The following is a 22,677-nucleotide window of genomic DNA, read 5'->3' as shown; positions in this document are numbered from 1 at the left end:
TAGCCACTATGGATGTAGAAGCCCTCTACACCAACATTCCACACAAAGATGGACTACAAGCCGTCAGGAACAGTATCCCCGATACTGTCACGGCTAACCTGGTGGCAGAACTTTGTGACTTTGTCCTGACCCATAACTATTTCACATTTGGTGACAATGTATACCTTCAAATCAGCGGCACTGCGATGGGTACCCGCATGGCCCCACAGTATGCCAACATTTTTATGGCTGACTTAGAACAACGCTTCCTCAGCTCTCGTTCCCTAATGCCCCTACTCTACTTGCGCTACATTGATGACATCTTCATCATCTGGACCCATGGAAAAGAAGCTCTTGAGGCATTCCACCATGATTTCAACAATTTCCATCCCACCATCAACCTCAGCCTGGACCAGTCCACACAAGAGATCCACTTCCTGGACACTACGGTGCTAATAAGCGATGGTCACATAAACACCACCCTATATCGGAAACCTACTGACCGCTATTCCTACCTACATGCCTCTAGCTTTCATCCAGATCATACCACTCGATCCATTGTCTACAGCCAAGCGCTACGATATAACCGCATTTGCTCCAACCCCTCAGACAGAGACAAACACCTACAAGATCTCTATCATGCATTCCTACAACTACAGTACCCACCTGCTGAAGTGAAGAAACAGATTGACAGAGCCAGAAGAGTACCCAGAAGTCACCTACTACAGGACAGGCCCAACAAAGAAAACAACAGAACGCCACTAGCCATCACCTTCAGCCCCCAACTAAAACCCCTCCAACGCATCATCAAGGATCTACAACCTATCCTGAAGGACGAGCCATCGCTCTCTCAGATCTTGGGAGACAGACCAGTCCTTGCTTACAGACAGCCCCCCAATCTGAAGCAAATACTCACCAGCAACCACACACCACACAACAGAACCACTAACCCAGGAACCTATCCTTGCAACAAAGCCCGTTGCCAATTCTGTCCACATATCTATTCAGGGGATACCATCATAGGGCCTAATCACATCAGCCACACCATCAGAGGCTCGTTCACCTGCGCATCTACCAATGTGATATATGCCATCATGTGCCAGCAATGCCCCTCTGCCATGTACATTGGCCAAACTGGACAGTCTCTACGTAAAAGAATGAATGGACACAAATCAGACGTCAAGAATTATAACATTCAAAAACCAGTTGGAGAACACTTCAATCTCTCTGGTCACTCGATCACAGACCTAAGAGTGGCTATACTTCAACAAAAAAGCTTCAAAAACAGACTCCAACGAGAGACTGCTGAATTGGAATTAATTTGCAAACTGGATACAATTAACTTAGGCTTGAATAGAGACTGGGAATGGATGAGTCATTACACAAAGTAAAACTATTTCCCCATGGTATTTCTCCCTCCCACCCCACCCCCCACTGTTCCTCTGATATTCTTGTTAACTGCTGGAATTAGCCTACCTGCTTGTCACCATGAAAGGTTTTCCTCCTTCCCCCCCCTGCTGCTGGTGATGGCTCATCTTAAGTGATCACTCTCCTTACAGTGTGTATGATAAACCCATTGTTTCATGTTCTCTGTGTGTGTGTGTATATAAATCTCTCCTCTGCTTTTTCCACCAAATGCATCCGATGAAGTGAGCTGTAGCTCACGAAAGCTTATGCTCTAATAAATTTGTTAGTCTCTAAGGTGCCACACGTACTCCTTTTCTTTTTGCGAATACAGACTAACACGGCTGCTACTCTGAAACCTGTCTCTGACAGTGTCCAGTACCAGCTACTTCAGAAGAAGGTGTAAGAACCCTGCAGTAGGCAGAGGTGGGATAATTCTCTACCCCCTCTCCCCACATTAGATCTATTCCTCATCTCAAATAGTTCAAATTTAGCTTAGTCCTGAAGCACAAGGTTTAATATCCCTTCCAAAATGTATTAATTATAACTAGGGCCCTACCAATTTCATGGCTATGAAAAACGTGTCACAGACCATGAAATAAACCCTTCCCCATGAAATCCAATCTCTCCCTGCTGCTAGGAGTGCCCAGCCAGGGGGCTTCTAGCTCCAGCTGGGCTGGGGAGGGACAGAACTTGTTCATCCCCTGCACAGCTGCTCTGGGGGGAGATCATCAGACCCATCTCCACCTCTGGGAACCTCCTGCAGCCAAATTCATTCTTAGTGAAATTCCACCTCCTTATATGAAAAGTAAAAGTAAAGACTTTATTCATTCCACTTGGCCCTTTATTTGTGAGCCTCAGAACTTTTTTATTGTTACTTTAACTAAAATTACTTCTCTCATCTCTACATTCTTTGTCTATTTCTACTAGAAAAATGTCACCCCTTCAAAATATAGGTGAGTGTTATAGATCTTCTGCAGTGTTTCCGGGCATATCAGTCAAACATTGCTTGCATCATCAAAGCTATACGGACAAAGAATTATGATAAAGACTTACACCCATGGAAGTTGGCTAAACAGTATTTTACATGAAACAAAAGTAATAAAAGCCAAAACAAGTTGTGCAGTATTGAATGAGTAATTTAATGAGTAACACAGAAATGACAAATGATTTGAAAGTAATTCAGGTGACAGCTCTCTATTTGTTATTAGGAGAACATTTCCCTATCTCATAATCCTTCCTTCCTTGTGTGATAATGATTTTCAAGAATAGACTTACTGATCCCATTGATTGTGCAGTAAGGTGGCTCTCAACATGAATGACGAGGGAGAAGTCTGGCCCATTGTATCAATGGGATTATTTTCAGAATAAGGACACCACAAGTATATCTTGACAGGAAGTGACCTTTAGATGGTATTTTGTGAAGGATGAAGTTGATATTGATAAAGACGAAATCTCAGTCATTCAATGTTGTACAAGTCTAGTATGTACAATGCTGAATTTCAGGCAAGGAAGAAAAATCTACTACATTTTAAAACAAAGAATTAAAGCAGGAAAAAACATGAGATGAAAGGTCAGATCCTACAGCAATTACTCAGGTGAGTAACCCCATTGAAGTCAGTAGGATTTCATATATAAGGGCTGCAAGATGGGACCCTGATTTTCTAAATGGTGCTGTCATTAAAAAGAAGAATTTTCATGAAGGGAGGAATCTGAGGCTGTTATTTTATTTCAGTGGTGCAACGGCAGGAGGCAGGACATATTTTCTTGATCATGGGGTTTGTACATCCGAGGAGTACTTTTAAATCAGGACAGTTTGCGTAAATGTCCACATACTTACAAGGATTGGCTGAAAATGAAACAGAGCATGAGATTAGGTATTAACAAGAGGAGGGGGAAAAAGGCCCTGAACTGTTGCCTTTAAAGCATGTTTTGGCTCAATATGCATTTTTTTCACTGTATTTTTTTTCTGTTCAGTTTTAATTGTTCCCCGGTAAAATTGTACAAGTCTAACAGAAAAATTGTTCACTTAGTTTAAGGCAATTTATCAGGTGGAGCAATACTTTGTTTGTTTTAATACAGCTTTTTACAATACAATTACAAGACAGACAAGTCAGGTCGGTCACATTTTAATAAGACTAGATCAGTTCTCTCTCCTTCTATTTCCCATAAGAGTTTTGACCCAAGAATGAGCAATCCAGATTTCCAAACCTAGTATGTTCTGCGAAATGTATCATTATATCTGCCTGGTAGTCCAGGAGGAAGAAGTCATATAGAACTGCCCTACTTCTCTTCTAGCTTTGCTCAGGGGCCTGGCACAATCTGACTTGGAGAGCAGCCATACTGATCCTTTACTCCCAGAAGCACTGTGCCTGCCTCAGGGGCAGTACCTCCAGGAGTTCTACCATCTGTCCATATGTGGCTCTCGGAAGTTACAACAGCAAAATCCATTGCAGGTTTTTCTATATACTCTGCAGTTCTTAGTGTACAAAAATACAAGTGACTTTGGTCGTTAGCAAAAGGCCCTGACAAACTACCATCGTAGGTGTTAAATATTTTTAACATTGTCACAAGTTCCTTTTTCTTTTTTGGGGGGCCAAGGTAGGGAACTTGATGATCTCCTGGCTCATATTAAGCAGCATATGAATAGCTATTTTTCTTTATATGTAATCTCTATATATAAACTTACTCCACAAGTTCTCTCATTGATTTCAATAGAATTCATTATATACTTATGTGGTGCCTAGCACAACTGGGTCCTGGCCCATGATAGCGGCTCATAAGCACTATCACAAAGCAAATAATAAATATGAATAATTGCAAAGTCCTATTCAGTACAGAATCATAGAAATGTATGGCTTGAGAGGTCATCTGCCCCCATGCTGAGGCAGCATTAAGTATTCCTAGACCATTCCTGACATACTTACCTAGCCTATTCTTAAAAAAATAAACTTCCAATGACAGGGATTCCACATCCTCCCTAGTAACATGTTCCCGTGCTTAACTATCTTTATAGTTAGGAAGATTTTCCTAATATCTAACATAAATCTCCCTGACTATAAACTGAATTGATTACTTCTTGTCCTACCCAGGGGGGACATGCAGAACAATTGATCACCATCTCCTTTATAATGAAATTTGACACATCCAAAGAATGTTGTCATGTCCTCCTCAGTCTTCTCTTCTGATGGGGACATGAGAACATTAGGACAGTCCCCTGACAGGATAACAATCCCCTCTCAGAAGCCCTTACATGAGCCCCTACATGTGCTCATTTTTAAATATAACATGGTTAGCAATGAGCATATGTAAGGGCCTCGCAGTCACGTTCTGTACGCAAGATTTTTGAGTTGATAATTTCCAAAAGCCTTCCCGCCAAGGGAATTAAACATTGTTTTAGTAAATGAAAACTTTGCCACTGCAATACTTCAAACTGCTAAAACTTACTGCATAGTCCATTGTCACAAGCATTAGGGCAATCTCCACACACTGGCCCTGATTTATAAGGTGTGCTCATTACTTTTCTGTAATTCCCCCTGAAATAGTAAAATTAAACAGAATAAAATGTAAAGCCAGTCTACAACACGCATCTTCATTTACACTCAGGGGACATTTACACTGCAGTCGGGGGGGGGGGTGTTTGTGTGTGTGTGTGTGTGATTTGCTGGTTGTGTAGACATTCCTGCACTAGTTCTAATCTAACCACAATGCTAAAAGAGCAAAGATGCCATGGGGCAGGCTTCAGCACAGACTAGACCAGTGGTTCTCAAACTTTTGTACTGGTGACCCCTTTCACATAGCAAGCCTTTGAGTGTGACCCCCGCCTTATAAATTAAAAACACTTTTTAATAAATTTAACACCATTATAAATGCTGGAGGCAAAGCGGGGTTTGGGATGGAGGCTGACAGCTCGCAACACCCCATGTAATAACCTCGTGACACCCTGAGGGGTCCTGACCCCCAGTTTGAGAACCCCTGGACTAGACCAGTGAGTATGTGCCCAGCGGGGTCAGGCAGGCTTATACAGCATGGGCTGATGTCTGCTCTACCATGCACTCATCACTATATTTTGCAAGCTAGTGAGAATAAAACAAGCACAGACACATCTACATGAGCTGCAATCACATCCCGGGCTGCAGTGTAGATATACCCTTAGTCTGGTATGTGTCAAACAATAATTTCAAATGTCAAAATGTAAATATTAAAATGAATCAAAGGTGTATGGCCAAATCCCCTGCACTGCTTTGAAAATCTTACCCTGTTGTCTTTATTGTTAATGATTAAGGCTACGTTTAGTGACAGGTATTTTTAGTAAAAGTCATGGACTGGTTACAGGCAGTAAACAAAAATTCATGGCCCGTGCTCTTGGGTGGGGCGCGGGTGGTCTGGGGGCACCGTGGGTGCTGAGGGAGGTGGTCCAGGATCCCGCTGGTGGTGGTGGTGGGGGCTGGGCACCAGAGCCCTGCTCATGGTGGGTGGGGGAGGGTTGATGATGTTGGCAAGGGGTGGGGCTCCCTACCCGCTCCATGGCCCTGCAGCTCCTAGGCGGCGGAGGGGCCAGGGGGCTCAGCGTGCTGCTCCCGCCACAAACGCCAGCTGTCGCAGTGCCCATTGGCTGGGAACCACAGCCAGTTGGAGCTGCCGGGGCAGGGCCTGCGGGGGTGGGCAGTGTGCAGCACGGAGCCTGCCTCTGGCCCCTTCACCACCTAGGAGCTGCAGGGCCATGCCCATGCCAGTGGGAGCTGGGGAGCCCCTCACCCTGAGGTAAGCGCTCTCCCACACCTACCAACCCCCTGCCTCTGGCCCTGAGCTCCCTCCCACACACCCAAACTGCTGCTGCTGGCCCAGGGGCTTCCCCACTTGGGCAGCCCCTGAGCCAGCACCAGTTGCTACAGAAGTCACGGAGGTCACGGAAAGTCATGGAATCCATGACTTCTGTGACAGTCTCCCAGCCATATTAATGATAGATTGCTTACGATACTTGCAAGTGCTTATGTGGCATCCTGAGTAGAGGGCTCACAATGACCAGCACAGCTACTTCAAAGGAAGGTGCAATAAACCCTGCAGGTGGCAGTTAGTAGATAACATGTCCTAGGGAAATTTTCTTGCAGGCCCCTATTAGTTAGAAATACGAGCATCTTCTTTTTCACTTACCCGGCTGTTAAGACAAAATGCTTAGATTTTTAAGCAGAGCAGACCTCACAGGGCAATTATTGGGTGGGGTGGTGGGGGGGGGTTATGGGTAGTTTTATTTCAGAGTGTAATTTGCATGTATGCTTCTGCACACCATTATTACTGAATTGGCCCTCTGACCATAAGCCCACTTTGAAAAATATGCTGCATTCTGCAATGTAGCCGACAGCTCCTTGGATCATTTTGATGAATTAAAGCACGAAGGAATTCTGATAATCAATGAAATCCATAGTTAATACATACGCAGGACAGTAATGGCAAACGTAATAGTATTTGTAAAATCTCTGAGGACAAAAGGCAATTGCACAGCCAATCTGGTAAGACTTGTACCAAACCACCTGGAGAGAGAAGAGTAAATAAATGAGTGGATATGAAGGGCTCTATATTTTTAATATAATAAAATATACATTTAAAAACATTTTCCTATGAAATTGAGATTTGGGCATATTATCTTATTATACAGTGTGGCAGAATGTTACATCTTGTAGGAATGGAAACAGAAACACTACGTAGTTTTCATATTGTCTTACTCACCCTTCATAGAAAACCATCTAGGATGTAATGGGGATGAAACCCAAGCAACATAGTAGATTCTCAGTCACCTAGAGTTTTTAAATCAGGACATATACATACAAATATATACACAGGTTCAACTACAAATTGTTGGGCAAGAGGCAGGAATCAGTAGATACAATTATCTGTTCTGTGTTACACGCAACTGGTGAGACTAGATAGTCATAATGGCTGCTTCTGATAATTAAATCTAAGACAATACAATTGTATAGAGCATTTGTAAACCAACCTACATATGTTTATCTCTCTAGGTTCTTATCTTGTCCCCATTCCAGTAATAACCAAATGCCTCCAAAATATTTAAAAATACAAATTAAGTCTCTTTTAGACTTTCTTCTTTCCTAGCCTGTAGGGGAATTAGCTTGATTAGTTTATAACTAGTGAATGTGAATGAGTGTGTGTGTGTATATGTCTGAAGAACATAGTGAAGGAAGGCTAAGGGAAGATGATGATAGTTTAGGGCCTGAACAACAAGAGCAAGAACAACATTTCTCCCACAAGGAAAAAAATCTAATAGGTTATCTAGTCTCTCTGTCTGACACTGTTGTATGGTTTCCTACAACTTAGGGAGCTTGGTCTAGCCTAGTTTTAAATTATGCAAGCCATATGGTTTCCACCACATCCCTTGGTCTAACAGACCTCACTGTAAAAAGAATGAGGAGTACTTGTGGCACCTTAGAGTCTAACAAATTTATTTGAGCATAAGCTTTCGTGGACCAAACCCACTTCACTGGATACATGCAATGGAAAATACAGTAGGAAGATATATATATACACAGAGAACATGAAAAAATGGGTGTTGCCATACACACTATAATGAGAGTGATCAATTAAGGTAAGCTATTAACAGCAGGAGAAAAAAACCTTTTGTAGTGATAATCAGGATGGCCCATTTCCAACAGTTGACAAGAAGGTAAGAGTAACAGTGGGGGTGGGGGGGGAGGAAATAAGCATGGGGAAATAGTTTACTTTGTGTAATGACCCATCCACTCCCAGTCTTTATTCAACCCTAATTTAATGGTGTCCAGTTTGCAAATCAATTCCAATTCAGCAGTCTCTTGTTGGAGTCTGGTTTTGAAGTTTTTTTGTTATAATATAACTTTTAGGTCTGTAATCGAGTGACCAGGGAGATTGAAATGTTCTCAGACTGGTTTTTCAATGTTATAATTCTTGACATCTGATTTGTGTCCACTTATTCTTTTATGTAGAGACTGTCCAGTTTGGCCAATGTACATGGGACAGGGGCATTGCTGGCAGATGATGGCATATATCCCATTGGTAGATGTGCAGGTGAATGAGCCTCTGATAGTGTGGCTGATGTGATTAGGCCCTATGATGGTGTCCCCTGAATAGATATGTGGACAGAGTTGGCAACGGGCTTTGTTGCAAGGATAGGTTCCTGGGTTAGTGTTTTTGTTGTGTGGTGTGTGGGTACCCGCATGGCGCCACAGTATGCCAACATTTTTATGGCTGACTTAGAACAACGCTTCCTCAGCTCTTGTCCCCTAATGCCCCTACTCCACTTGTGCTACATTGATGAAATCTTCATCATCTGGACCCATTGGAAAAGAAGCCCTTGAGGAATTCCACCACGATTTCAACAATTTCCATTCCACCATCAACCTCAGCCTGGACCAATCCACACAAGATATCCACTTCCTGGACACGACGGTGCTAATAAGTGATGGTTACATAAACACGACCCTATACCGGAAACCTACTGACTGCTATACTTACCTAAATGTCTCCAGCTTTCATCCAGACCACACCATATGATCCATTGTCTACAGCCAAGCTCTAAGATACAACCACATTTGCTCCAACCCCTCAGACAGAGACAGTCACCCACAAGATCTCTATCAACCATTCTTACAACTACAATACCCATCTGCTGAAGTGAAAAAACAGATTGACAGAGCCAGAAGAGTACCCAGAAGTCACCTACTACAGGACAGGACCAACAAAGAAAGTAACAGAACGCCACTAGCCATCACCTTCAGCCCCCAACTAAAACCTCTCCAATGTATCATCAAGCATCTACAACCTGTCCTGAAGGATGATCCCTCACTCTCACTGATCTTGGGAGACAGGCCAGTCCTTGCTTACAGACAGCCCCCCAACCTGAAGCAAATACTCACCAGCAACCACACACCACACAACCACTAACCCAGGAATCTATCCTTGCAACAAAGCCCGTTGCCAACTCTGACCACATATCTATTCAGGGGACACCATCATAAGACTTAATCACATCAGCCACACTATTAGAGGCTTGTTCACCTGCACATCTACCAGTGTGATATATGCCATCATGTGCCGGCAATGCCCCTCTGCCATGTACATTGGCCAAACCAGACAGTCTCTATGTAAAAGAATAAATGGACACAAATCAGACATCAAGAATTATAACATTCAAAAATCAGTTGGAGAACACTTCAGTCTCCCTGGTCACTCGATTACAGACCTAAAAGTCGCAATATTACAACAAAAAAGCTTCAAAACCAGACTCCAACGAGAGACTGCTGAATTGGAATTAATTTGCAAACTGGACACCATTAAATTAGGGCTGAATAAAGACTGGGAGTGAATGGGTCATTACACAAAGTAAAATTATTTCCCCATGCGTATTTACCTCCACCCCCACCCCCACTGTTACTCTTACCTTCTTGTCAACTGTTGGAAATGGGCCATCCTGATTATCACTACAAAAGGTTTTTTTCTCCTGCTGATAATAGCTCAACCTTAATTGATCACACTCATTATAGTGTGTATGGCAATACCCATTTTTTTATGTTCTCTGTGTATATATATATATCTTCCTACCATATTTTCCACTAAATGCATCCGATGAAGTGGGTTTTAGTCCACAAAAGCTTATGCTCAAATAAATTTGTTAGTCTCTAAGGTGCCACAAGTACTTCTCATTCTTTTTGCTGATACAGACTATCACGGCTACCACTCTGAGACCTCACTGTGAGGAAGTTGGTCATAATATTTAGTCTAGAGCTTCCATTGTTTATTTTGTTTTTTGTCCCATTACTTTTGCTCTGTTGGAATAATTCTTATCCTTCATGGTGTTTATTCCCTTTATATATATCGAGGCTGTTATTTCTCCTACCCCTGTTAATCATTTAGCCAAGCATGTATCATTTAAAACATGAATATGACAAGTGGTGCTATGGTCCCTACCTGAGTATAATGGCCAATGACTGCACCTGGTGTGGTTGGCCCAATGCCATACATGAAATTTTCCACCTCACTGTACCAGGCTTGTATTGCATCTGACCAGGAATTGGGTGCAGTTGACATGTAGAGATTTTCGCCACAGCCCACTGCTGAAAATGGAAAGGAAACTGTTCACAAATGCTGATGAAAAGGGCTTAAGAAGATACAAGAGTATCTTGTATGTGGAGAGAACCAGTAGAAGATTCAGGAATTTCTAGGAGAGCCTGGTGAGAAGAATCCATTTAATTTCCTGAATATCCACACTTTACAGCCCTACCCTCTGTCACTCTTTAGGTCATGAGTGAATAGTGTGCATAAATTCCAATGGTTCAGAGGTTACCTTTGGAGCTCCTAAGTGTTCAAAGATTCAGATATTTATTTGAACTTTCATGGCAGCGATAAGTCAGCAGAGCCCAGGACTACCAAAATGCCAATGTATCCCTAAAACTCTGAGATTCACCCACTCTGGACAGACATTGCTGTCAGCACAAATAAACTTATTGACATTGCCCCCTGGTTCCTTGTCTAATGCATCCTGAATAGTCACATATTGGCCCAGCCTTCTGGTTTCCTCCATAAACCATGTCCCGATTTTAAGGATCTACTATTAATCCATCCTGGTGTTTGGTATGAAAATATTGTGAGAATAGGTTTTCTTGCAAAGATTCTTAAATCAAGAGTAACTCCATAGATGTCAGTGGAATTACATCAGTGTAAAACTAGTGCAACATAGATCAGAATCAAAGCCTAAATTTGGATCTGGATTCTAACTTTCTCATGTGTCAGGAGTGTTCCTGTCCAGGGTGTTGCTTTGGATCCAGTCTTGAATCAATGATAAACTCAAATTAACAATAGACTTGTTCATCACTCTGTGAACAAATGCAAGTGACCACAATTAAAAGGGATTTACCTTCACACCAAAAACTTTTCATCTTATTAGAGCTGTTTGGGGATAAAGAATGGGAGGAGGGGGATTGGAAGGAGATAAATCTAAAAAAAAATTGAATTTTTTCCCAATTTTTCTTTAAAAGTTAAAAATTGTGAAATTTCTTGGAAATTTTTCATTATTTCTTTAATGTTGAAATGTAGTCAATATTCAAAAAACTTTTGCTTACATCTAAATATCATGCAGTCCTATTGCAGAATAGATGAATCCATACAGTCCAGTGTTATGTTATTCATTCAGCAAAATATTAATACCACTTAAATATGAATGGGGTTACATTATCTGCAAATTGTTTGTATAATGGGTTGAATGAAGCATTGTTGATTTAAAAGTGACACTTTACTTACTAGTTGTCCTTCTGTTTTGGGGACTGTGGGATAAAGTACATTCATTTGCCCAACTTTTGGCATTCTCTGCAGCTGCAGGACTCCATTCCTTAATGAAATGAGAAACATTAGGTGTTCAGATGTGTACCGCTTAGTACTTCGTAATGCAGAACATAGAAGAGAACATACACTTGGAAATTGCATTTTCAGTGTTTAAAATTTTCTTGACAATTCCTTCTTTTTCATTTGGGCAGTAAAATGAGGAGCTGCTCAGTAGCTGCACACCTTAGGAGGAGGCTAGATATCACGGTGATTAGCTAGATGGAGAATACATGACAGGGCAACCTGGGAGACCAGACCTAGTGGTTTTTCCTTTCACTTCAAAAGGAGACATCATTGTTCATGAGCAGCAAGATCTGTCTTATCCAACCTGCTCCCTTCCCCTGATAACTCCTATGTTCACTAACATTTTATGGGGGAAAGAATTCAAATGGCATGTTTTCTGCCAGGTGAAATGCTGTGCCCTTCCAAATTCTCTAGTAACATTGATAGGGTCTGTATGCATTATAGATTGCTTTGCAGAATGCATCTTACCATCCTCAGCATGTTCCTAGCGGTTGGCATCACCCCTCTCCTTAAGGCATTGTGCTTGTCAACAATATCCTTTTGTTGATTTGCGTTGTCAGTTGACAGAGAAGTTAAATCTGGAGTCTAAATTAAAGGGATATACAATAGTTTTTCTTATATTTGGTTGTGTGAGTCTAAAATATTTTATATGTAAACCTAGGAATCAATTCCAATTAATGTGTCTTTCAAATATTTCATGAACTAGCCCTAACCCTAACCCTTAGTTATGCTACTCTGAAACCTGTAATTATGTTTATAAACTTATTTTCATCAGAATGAATCTGTCAATCAATCATCGATTAATTAATTATAGGTCAGATTCTAATATTTTTATTCTATGCTATGTAGCACCTTACTTCACGTGTTCCCAGTGAACACAATTTAGCAATCAGAAACTGATAGTGTTATCTAATCTTAGAAATTTTAGACTGCCAAATTCTTTGAAATATATTGGGCCAAATACAGTACTGTTAAAGGCAGGAACAACTCCACTGAATGTATTAATTCATTAATACACTGTCGATTAATCACAGTTAACTCACATGATTAACTAAGAAAAATTAATCGCAATTAAAAATTAATTGTGAATAATCACAGTTTTAATCACACTGTTAATAGAATACCAATTGAAATTTATTAAATATTTTAGATGTTTTTCTAAATTTTCATATATATTGATTTCAATTACAACACAGAATGCAAAGTGTGTATTATTTTTATTACAAATATTTGCACTGAAAAAGGATAAATAAAAGAAATAGTATTTTTCAATTCACGTCATACAAATACTATAGTACAATCTCTTTGCCATGAAAGTGCAATTTACAAATGTAGATTTTTTTGTTACATAATTGCACTCAAAACAATGTAAAATTTATCACCTACAAGTCCACTCAGTCCTACTTCTTGTTCAGCCAATCGTGCAGACAAACAAGTTTGTTTACATTTACAGAAGATAATGATGCCCTCTTCTTAGTTACAATGTCACCAGAAAGTGAGAACAGGTGTTTGCATGGCACTTTTGTAGTCGTCATTGCAAGGTATTTAGGTGACAGATATGCTAAACATTTGTATGCCTCTTCATGCTTCAGCCACCGTTCCAGAGGACATGCTTCCATGCTGATGACACTCATTAAAAAAATAATGTGTTAATTAAATTTGTGACTGAACTCCTTGGGGGAGAACTGTATGTCCCCTGCTCTGTTTTACCCTCATTCTGCCATATATTGCATGTGAAAGCCATCTCGGATGATGACCCAGCATATGTTGTTCATTTTAAGAACACTTTCACTGCAGATCTGACAAAACGCAAAGAAGATACCAATCTGAGATTTCTAAAGATAGCTACAGCACTCTCCGAGGTTTAAGAATCTGAAGTGCTTTCCAAAATATGAGAGGGACAAAGTTTGGAGCATGCTTTCAGAAGTCTTAAAAGAGCAGCACTCCAATATGAAACTACAGAACCCGAACCACAAAAAAAGAAAATCAGCCATCTGCCGGTGACACGTGACTCAGATAATGAAAATGAACAGGCGTCGGTCCTCACTGTTTTGGATTGTTATCGAGCAGAACCCATCATCAGCATGGACGCATGTCCTCTGGAATGGTGGTTGAAGCATAAAGGGACATATGAATCTTTAGTGCATCTGTCACAAAATATCTTGCAACGCTGGCTACAACACTGCCATTAGAATGCCTGTTCTCATTTTCAGGTGACATTGTAAACAAGAAGCAGGCAGCATTATCTCCTTCAAATGTAAACAAACTTATTTGTCTGAGCAATTGGCTGAACAAGAAGTAGGTCTGAGTGGATTTAAAATTTTACATTATTTTATTTTTAACTACAGGGTTTTTTTGTACATAATTCTACATTTGTAAGTTCAACTTCCATGATAAAGAGATTGCACTACAGAACTTGTATTAGATGAATTGAAAAATACTATTTCTTTTGTGTTTTTACAATGCATATACTTGTAATAAAAAATAAATATAAAGTGAGCACTGTACACTTTGTATTCTGTGTTGTAACTGAAATCAATATATATGAAAATGTAGAAAACATCCAAAAATATTTAAATAAATGGTATTCTATTATTGTTTAACAGCATGATTAATCGTGATTCATTTTTTTAATCACTTGACATCCCTACTATTTACATCATGGTTGCTCCTAGGTCAAGGATACCATTGTGCTCAGCACTGCACAGATATATCACAAAGAGATTGTTGTATGACGCTATGTGACTGTTAAGCATCTCTTTGGAAATTTTTGCTGAAGTTTTTGGCATTTTGAAATTCTTACTCCTTTCACATCCATGAAAATACCATGAAATGTTTGAGTTCTTCAGTATACTATAGAATTTCTTCATGATCATGAATGTTATACCTATGGTTACAAAACAGTTTTCATTGTAACCCTCTGTTTTCCCAGTTATGACTATCTAAGTTCAGTCAGTATTACTGCATGTGTGTGTCATTTCACTTTTCATTTGTAAACCTTACTCAGCCTCAGGGTCTTAGGCCCTGATTCTATGATTGCTTCTTCATATGTCTGACTTTACTCACATGAGTAAACCTATTGCTATTGAGAGGACTACTCATGTGAGTAAAGTTAATTGAGAAAGTATTTTCAGGATCTGTCCTTTAGTTCAGTGGTTCTCAACCAGGGGTATGTGTACCCCTGAGGGCATGCAGTTATTTTCCGGGGGTACTTCAACTCATCTAGATATTTTCCTAGTTTTACAACAGGCTACATAAAAAGCACTTGCAAAGTCAGTACAAACTAAAATTTCATACAATGACTTGTTTATACTGCTCTATATCCTATGCACTGAAATGTAAGTACAATATTTATATTTCAATTGATTTATTTTATAATTATATGGTAAAAAAAGAGAACATAAGCAATTTTTCAGAAACAGTGTGCTGTGACACTTTTGTATTTTTATGTCTGGTTTTGAAAGTAAGTAGTTTTTAAGCAAGGTGAAACTTGGAGGTATTCAACACAAATCAGACTCCTGAAAGTGGTACAGTAGTTTGGAAAGGTTGAGAGCCACTGCTTTAGTTTGCCTTGAACACTTATGTCATTTTAAGGATGTAAGCTGATTTTAGTGCTTGTGTTGCTTTAGGGACTTAACAGGTTTAAAATTTCACCCCCCATTTCTCCCAAAAAGGGTCAAAATCAACATGAAATGCTTTGAAATGACTGAAGTGGAACATTTCAAATGTTGTACAAATGGTTTTTTTTCTTCATCAGTTTGCAAAAATATTTGACATTTTTACTTTCCATTGTGATTCAGAAAACTCAAAATATTCATGGGATTGGAAAAATGTTTCCCACCCAGCTCTTGTCCTACCTGTCCAGTGGATGGCTGCAACACAGCAGCCAGGCCGAGGAATGCAGCCAGCAGAATCATCTCTGAAAAGGGAAGAACAACCTGCTTAGTTCTCTTTCCTGTCTATAGCTTATGTTTATTTAAACACATTATAGAAGTGTGCTGCCATGTGCTGTATATGTCTAGAGTTTTTCTCAATCAAGAAGTTGGTGGTTTTGTCACCAGGTCTTTATACTAGAGAGAAAAATCCTGCTTTCTTTCTCTCTCTGTTACTTCTAACAGCACTATAAGCCAACCAGCAACCCATGTTTTTCTCACAGTACACGCTCCTCTACTAGAGGGTTTTCCTTTCTACTAAGTTAAGTGTAGAGCGATGTCCTCAATTTCCCTGCATGGAAGAAGGGGAGACATTACTATTGCTGCCACCCGGTCTTGGGGTTTTCATTATGTGGGGACAGGTTTAGTTTCTAGCCAGAGCTCCATAGGAATCTTCCCTGTGGAGACTACAGAGGGGATGCACTGAATTAGCATGTGCACTACGCACCTTTGCAATGCTCCCTTCCTGGCCTCTTACTGGATTGCACTTGCCCATACTGTCCATCCCATTGTGGAGAGGTACCATAGCTACCTCCCCAGCAGACTTTCTACTGCTGGGGATATGCACCTGAGGTTACAGCAGAAGAAGCCAGTGCAAACCTAATTTGAATTTAGCCCCTTAAGTTTTGTTCAAACCAATGCCCTTTGTTTACAATTGAAACAGGGAGGTGGCCATGTGCATGGAAGGAAGATAAGATTTAGGGCTAGATGGTAATTTTAGAAACAACCCTGAGCAATGAGTGATGCATGAGCTCCCAGAAATATCCTTAGGAGACATCCTTCTCTGCCTCAATTTCTCCCTTGCTTTCTCTTTGCTCCTTAGGATAGTAATTTATTGCTGGTCTATAGCACCAATGTCAACTTCTACCTCCAGCTCGCACTGCTTTCCTCCTGACTTTGGCCAGCGAGTAAGGGCAGGAGCTAAGTCTCTTCCATTCCCCTTCCACCTGCTCTGGGGAGGAAGTAAGTGGGCAAGTAACTCTGCCTACACTTACCCAAACTTTGAGTAGACCCTGTGAGAATACTAAGGGGGGAATCCTTCTTTCCAGGGCAAATGCATGGTCTTAGTCACAATCTATCTGAATAACTGAGATGGCATTGATGTGTCCACTGTGTTCAAAGAGTAGGTGGTTAAAGACCAGCGCTGGAATATTGCTATGGATCAAGAGCTGGGCCAGAGATTGTGTCCCAGGAAAGATGAGTTGTTTCAGGACTTTTGTTATAGAAGGTTTGCCCATAGCATAATTGTGTGAATGGAACACAGCAATGGTTTTCACCCAGTGATGACCTGTTGGGATGCCGGGCTGTCCTGGAGATCCACCTAGGAGCTGTGTCCAGTGTAGAAGGCAGCTGCCCACTACTTGCACTGGACAGGACTCTTAGCATGTGAGAGGTGTGCTTGAATCTTTACTTTGCATTTCTGTCTGATTCTGTGTGCAATTCAAAAAGTGTTCAGGAGTATTTTCAAATCCCTGTAAGGCCCAGGACCCAATTATCTCTGGGGATCTTTGCTCCCTGTAATTGTCGTTAGGATCAGCTTGGAGGCTTTGGCTCAAAGTACCTCTTGTTTAACTGGCTTGGGCTAGTGGCTGGGCTGGAATTCACTTTCATTGGTCCTGTGCCCAAGCCGCAGTGTAAGTAGGCTTAAGTGTATGGTGCCAGGTTGATTTATTATTAGCTTAATTTTGTATTTGGTTTAGAGGGAGGTTGATGGTTGTGGTTTAATGTATTCTTGGTAAAATGACAATGAGATTAGCAGACCTTTCCATATGCATAAGAACATAAGAATGGCCATACTGGGTCAGACCAAAGGTCCATCCAGCCCAGTATCCTGTCTGCAGACAGTGGCCAATGCCACGTGCCCCAGAGGGAGCGAACCTAACAGGTAATGATCAAGTGATCTCTCTCCTGCCATCCATCTCCACCCTTTGACAAAGAGAGGCTAGGGACACCATTCCTTACCCATCCTGGCTAATAACCATTAATGGACTTAATCTCCATGAATTTATCTAGTTCTCCTTTAAACCTTGTTATAGTCCTAGCCTTCACAACCTCCTCAGGCAAGGAGTTTCACAGGTTGACTGTGTGCTGTGTAAAGAAGAACTTCCTTTTATTTATTTTAAACCTGCTGCCCATTAATTTCATTTGATGGCCCCTAGTTCTTATATTATGGGAACAAGTAAATAACTTTTCCTTATTCACTTTCTCCACAGCACTCATGATTTTATAGACCTCTATCATATCCCCCCTTAGTCTCCTCTTTTCCAAGCTAAAAAGTCCTAGTCTCTTTCAGACTAGAAGAAATGGGTCTCTAGAGCTACTTGCAAAGAGAGCATGTTGACAAGGAGTATGGGGGAAAAGCAGGTTGAACTTTTCCTACCGCTATAGCAAGCTCCACTGCTCACCAGATTGCTTGTATGATGCTGGAATAGATCATATCCTCACTTGCAGCTCTATCAACTTCAGTCTCTAAAACTCTATTTGCATCAGTGAAACTAAACCCATTTACACCGGGTAAGGAACTAGTCCATTATGTCTTCCACAATCTTAATGTCTGCCTGTACTCCTCTTGGCTTAGACAAGGTACTGTCTATCTGTAGACTTATCTGGTGCGAGGTATTGGCAATCGAGTAGTATAATTGCCTTGTGACATTGTCCTCTAGTAGCTGACTCATATGGAGAATAAGGGACCTTCTACTACTAACAATAAAAGAGTTTCTGCTTTAGCTGAATTGGTCTAGTCCTGTGTTTTGTGCAATCTTAGAACCAAGGTTGTAATCTCAGCTCCCCAGATGCAGATATGAACATACAAAGTATCTAATAATTATATATGTCTGTGGCATATGGATTCATTATGGGCCAATTCCTCAGCTGGCAATGCAACTATGTTCATTTTCACTAGCTAAGGATCTGGCCCTAACTTCTAAAATATATGAACACTAAACAGTTTAATGCTGATCCTTAGGGTTAATATATGTAATTTTTCTTTCCTGTAATACATTTTCTGGTGCTGTGTTTGTTTGACTTTAAGGTATATTTAGTACACATTTGTTGTCTTATAACTTTACCTTACTATTTCCAAATGTAATATTATACATGACTGCACCAGTACTTGAGATTAAAGAAATATTCTTAATAACATGATTTTTTTCCTGCATTTCATTCCGCACTAGACAATAGGAGGATTTTTTGGTAAATTTGTAGCTGTACACAAGTATTTCAAGCTAAAATGTGTCTGTTTTCAAGTGAAACCGGGCTACTCTTAGAGCAAACTGCACTCTTATCCAAGTGGAAAGAAATTCATTTTTCACATACAAGTGACTTTGGCATTAAAAACTTGGGAAAATATATGCTGTAGCATGTTCTGAGGTGAAAATAACCAACTCATAGAAATTGTGACTATAGTTAAATTTGCAAATAGGACTGAGAAATGCCCCCAATGAAATGGCAAAAATGTTCATGCTAAAATTTTGTAAGAAAAACGCAATATAATTATGAGTTTTTTACTTGATTCCTACAGAGTTACAAAAATGCCTGCAGGATCCTATTGAGTGTCAATGGGACTCCTACTTACTTAAATCTTTTTGAAAAACCCATCCTTTTCACCCAAATGCTTATGCATTATAATAGAGGTTCCCAAACTTTTCTTATTGCTTAGCCCCTTCCAGCTGTACCAGCTGCCAGTGTACTCCTACCCTTCTCATCACTGATACTTTGTGTGTTCTTCTTAACACTACCTGTCTTTAGTCAGCTGTCGACCTTTTGTTGTTACGTACAGATATAGTATAGTGCAATGTATACAACTGTAAAAAACTCTGATTAAGTTCTGAGTTTGGTTAAATTAGACAGTTTCTGGGCAATGGAACCCATGCTGTACAGTGATTGGAGGGGAAGGCGCTGTATGTCCATGTCTTTGTGTATCTGTGTTCTCATTGGTACATCTTGAAGTAAATTAACAGTATTTTTATTTAACTGTATTGTACATAACAAACTCCCAATGAGTTTTAAAGCTTCATCTGAGTGGCCTATTATGAAAATGCAATAAATAAAATAATGAATAAATGAAATCCACCATTACTCCCACATCCCCCTCCCCCACCGAGATGTCTCGCATACCCCCAGGGGCTTACGTTACACAGTTTGGGAACCCCTGCGTTAGAAGACGTAAACCTACTTGCTCTGAGAGTTAAACTTTAGAGCCTGATCCTGCAACCAGCTCTGTGCTCTGTGCATGTGCAAAGTCCCATTGACATCATAGGGCCAATCCATACACAGCATTGCAGGATCAGTGCCTTAATACTTCCAGCCTGTATTATTTCAACATTACAGGCAGAAATCTTCTTGTGTGTGCTTCTGTTTCCTTCCCAAAGGCTGAGTCTTGGAAAGACTCAGTCTAGCCTAAACTATTTATACAAAGCGGGCTATCTTCTTCTCTTTCTTACAAAAGTGCAACTCCACATTCATTATTTATTATCTAGTGAAACTGTTTTATAATTATACACACTACAGTTTTTCTTTAGGTAGCTTTCTGTAGGTGCAAGGTAGTTTACGGCTATGTAATGAGACAGGATCCCTGTCCTGAAGAGAATTTTATCTAAGCCAACAGCGCACACAAAGAACCAGAATTTAAACGTAAATATTATTTAATACCCCTGCTTAACTGCTGTTTTATTGCCTAGTCACATGGTATAAAGGACACTTTTTATTGTTTCTTGATTCTTTCCATATTTTCTCTTCTTACTTTAGCTAACCCTTTGCCTATATTTTACCCTTCCTCATTTCATTGAAAAAAAAACAAAGGCATTATATTACTCTGAGTGCCCGAATGTTTCAAACAGCCTTCTTTGTAGCAGATCATATTTTAAAACATGAGAATAAGGTCTCCACATGTTAAATAAAGGAATGCAAGTCTTACCTTTCCTTTCTGGGAAGATAGGAAATGTCTTCTGCACGTTTCAAGAGTTGGTGGAAGTGAATGGATTTCTTCACTGGAGCATGATATATAGGTCACCTCTTTCCTGCTTTGGCAAGGTGACTCAGCGTCACCGCAGATTTAATAAAATCCTAACTGGAACTGGGGAGAGCATTGGTTTTGTCATACACTCTTCCCAAAAGATGTTATTCGCATTTGATTTTTACTTCCTAATACTGTGTATTTGGAAAGTGCCAGGAAATCTCTGCTTCCAGTTAAGTAGCTGACCTGAGTTTCTTCTACATTGCTAATTATAAGTAAATTTCACAATTAGAGCAAACTGAATAATCTCATGTCACAAAGGATCTTTACAGAGAGTTGACACAGCTAGTTATTGCTAAGCTTAGTGGGTCTAATATTCATCAACACCAGGGGCTTTCAAACTTGGGTACATGAGCTTTTGTCAGGGGGTACACGAATGGTGGACAACACATTTTATTTAGTATAGAGGTTTTTTAAAATGGGGGGTGGCTCAGGCTGGTGATGCCAGGTGGATAGGGCCAGCCCTGTGGGGCAGGGCTCAGGGAGGGAGTACCTGTCTGGGTCGGGGGGGGGAAGGGTGCAAGCAAAAATTTTAAATCTCGCAGGGGAGGCTCCGATCATTTGAGTTACAATTTTTGGTTCCATCCCACCAACCCAGACAGATTGGGTGACCTGCTGAGCTGAGTTAGAGGGTGGAGGTGATGTTCCCTCCTGAGGCCTGCCGCACAGGGCCAGCCCAAGCTACTCGCATTGTTGCTCACCCCCCGAATGTTCCTCTGTGCCACCCACTCTCCTCCCAGGGAACGTGCCCCATAGTTTGAAAAGCTCTGAAAGATGTTGCAAAAGGGAAGGCAGAAATTCGGGGGGGCAGGCACATGACCCCACGTGTTTCCCCCCATGCATCGCCTCTGCCTGTTTCAGATGTGGGTACATGGTAGGCAACATTATTTGGAAAGGGGTATACAGCCTAAAATGTTTGAAAACCACTGATCTACGCTTAAAAAGAAAAGGAGTACTTGTGGCACCTTAGAGACTAACAAATTTATTAGTCTCTAAGGTGCCACAAGTACTCCTTTTCTTTTTGAGAATACAGACTAACACGGCTGCTACTCTGAAACCTGTGATCTACGCTTGTATCAGTTAATTTAGTTAATTAATGGAGTAACTGGGCATAACTGAGTTGGTTTAAATGAGAGAGAACCTGGGCCACTGTCTTTGTATTGGAAAGATAATAGTCCAGACTCTTGTTTACACAGGGCCTCTCCATATCACTGTGGAAGTATAAAATTCAGAGTGGAGTAAAAGGGCTTTAGTGTAAATGAGAATCTGTCCCAGTATGGAGCAGGGTCAGTAACAGTTTCCCCATCCTGTGAACATTTATGAGATTTGAAGAATGTTCCATTCCTCATTGGGATACAACTAAAGCCGTTCAAAAATGTTCATGAAAAACCAGTGCGGGAGAGGGGAAGAGACTCACCATTATTTCCCAGGGAGTCAGGACACTGCTGCTATTGGGTAGAGCAGTAAGCTGGTATGCTGGTATGACTAGTTTTGCTGCTATATTGCTTATACTTGCATAGACATATAATGGAAACTTGTTCTGCTTGGTAACAGACATGCCATTTTTACTAGTTGAGCTGGGAAACTCTTCCCTTGGTTATGCTGACACGTAAGATAGCCCAAGAAATATTTTAAGGCTTGCCTGGGAGCAGGACTCCCATGAGGCTTTGCAGTTAAGATGAAGCTAACTTTAAAGAGTGGAATTTTGCCAAGTACTAATCTTTACCATGTTTTGAAAACTGTTTTAGGAGATATTTTAGCAAGGTACAAACTGCAAGATATGAAACAAATAAGTATGTCTTTAAAAAGAGCAAAATAACGACTAACCAACAGATGCTGAGACAGTAGGAAATTTGCAGTGGAACAGGGCACCTTGCAAATAGCCTATGATAAGAAGTGTATACCAAAAAGAGGAAATAAGTCAGGACCAGAATGACAAACATAAAGGCTACCAAGGGT

General features: G+C 40.6%; 1 protein-coding gene across 1 annotated transcript; it reads right to left on the bottom strand.

Moving 5' to 3' along the window:
• Positions 1-2,506: 2,506 nt before the first annotated feature.
• LOC119854084 (serotriflin-like) lies at positions 2,507-20,764 on the bottom strand. Its single transcript, XM_038398001.2, has 8 exons — positions 20,620-20,764; positions 15,630-15,691; positions 12,241-12,357; positions 11,668-11,755; positions 10,339-10,484; positions 6,820-6,914; positions 4,831-4,919; positions 2,507-3,232 (listed from the first exon to the last, which is right to left on the bottom strand). The coding sequence occupies exons 2-8, from the start codon at positions 15,687-15,689 to the stop codon at positions 3,105-3,107; spliced, it is 723 nt and encodes a 240-aa protein (XP_038253929.1). The 5' UTR covers positions 15,690-15,691; positions 20,620-20,764; the 3' UTR covers positions 2,507-3,104.
• Between the last annotated feature and the right edge of the window lie 1,913 nt (positions 20,765-22,677).

This window comes from Dermochelys coriacea, chromosome 3 (assembly GCF_009764565.3).
Source record: "Dermochelys coriacea isolate rDerCor1 chromosome 3, rDerCor1.pri.v4, whole genome shotgun sequence".
Lineage (NCBI taxonomy): Eukaryota > Metazoa > Chordata > Testudines > Dermochelyidae > Dermochelys > Dermochelys coriacea.
The sequence above is the reverse complement of the archived record's forward strand: the minus strand, read 5'-3'. Positions and strand labels throughout refer to the sequence as shown.

Excerpts from the sequence above, each read along its gene's own strand:
- LOC119854084 (XM_038398001.2), bottom strand. The coding sequence starts at position 15,689 with ATGATTCTGCTGGCTGCATTCCTCGGCCTGGCTGCTGTGTTGCAGCCA. Across the intron at positions 10,485-11,667 it reads CCAAAACAGAAGGACAACTA|CAGTGGGCTGTGGCGAAAAT; the intron begins GTAAGTAAAGTG and ends TTCCATTTTCAG. Across the intron at positions 6,915-10,338 it reads TCATTGGCCATTATACTCAG|GTGGTTTGGTACAAGTCTTA; the intron begins GTAGGGACCATA and ends TTCTCTCTCCAG.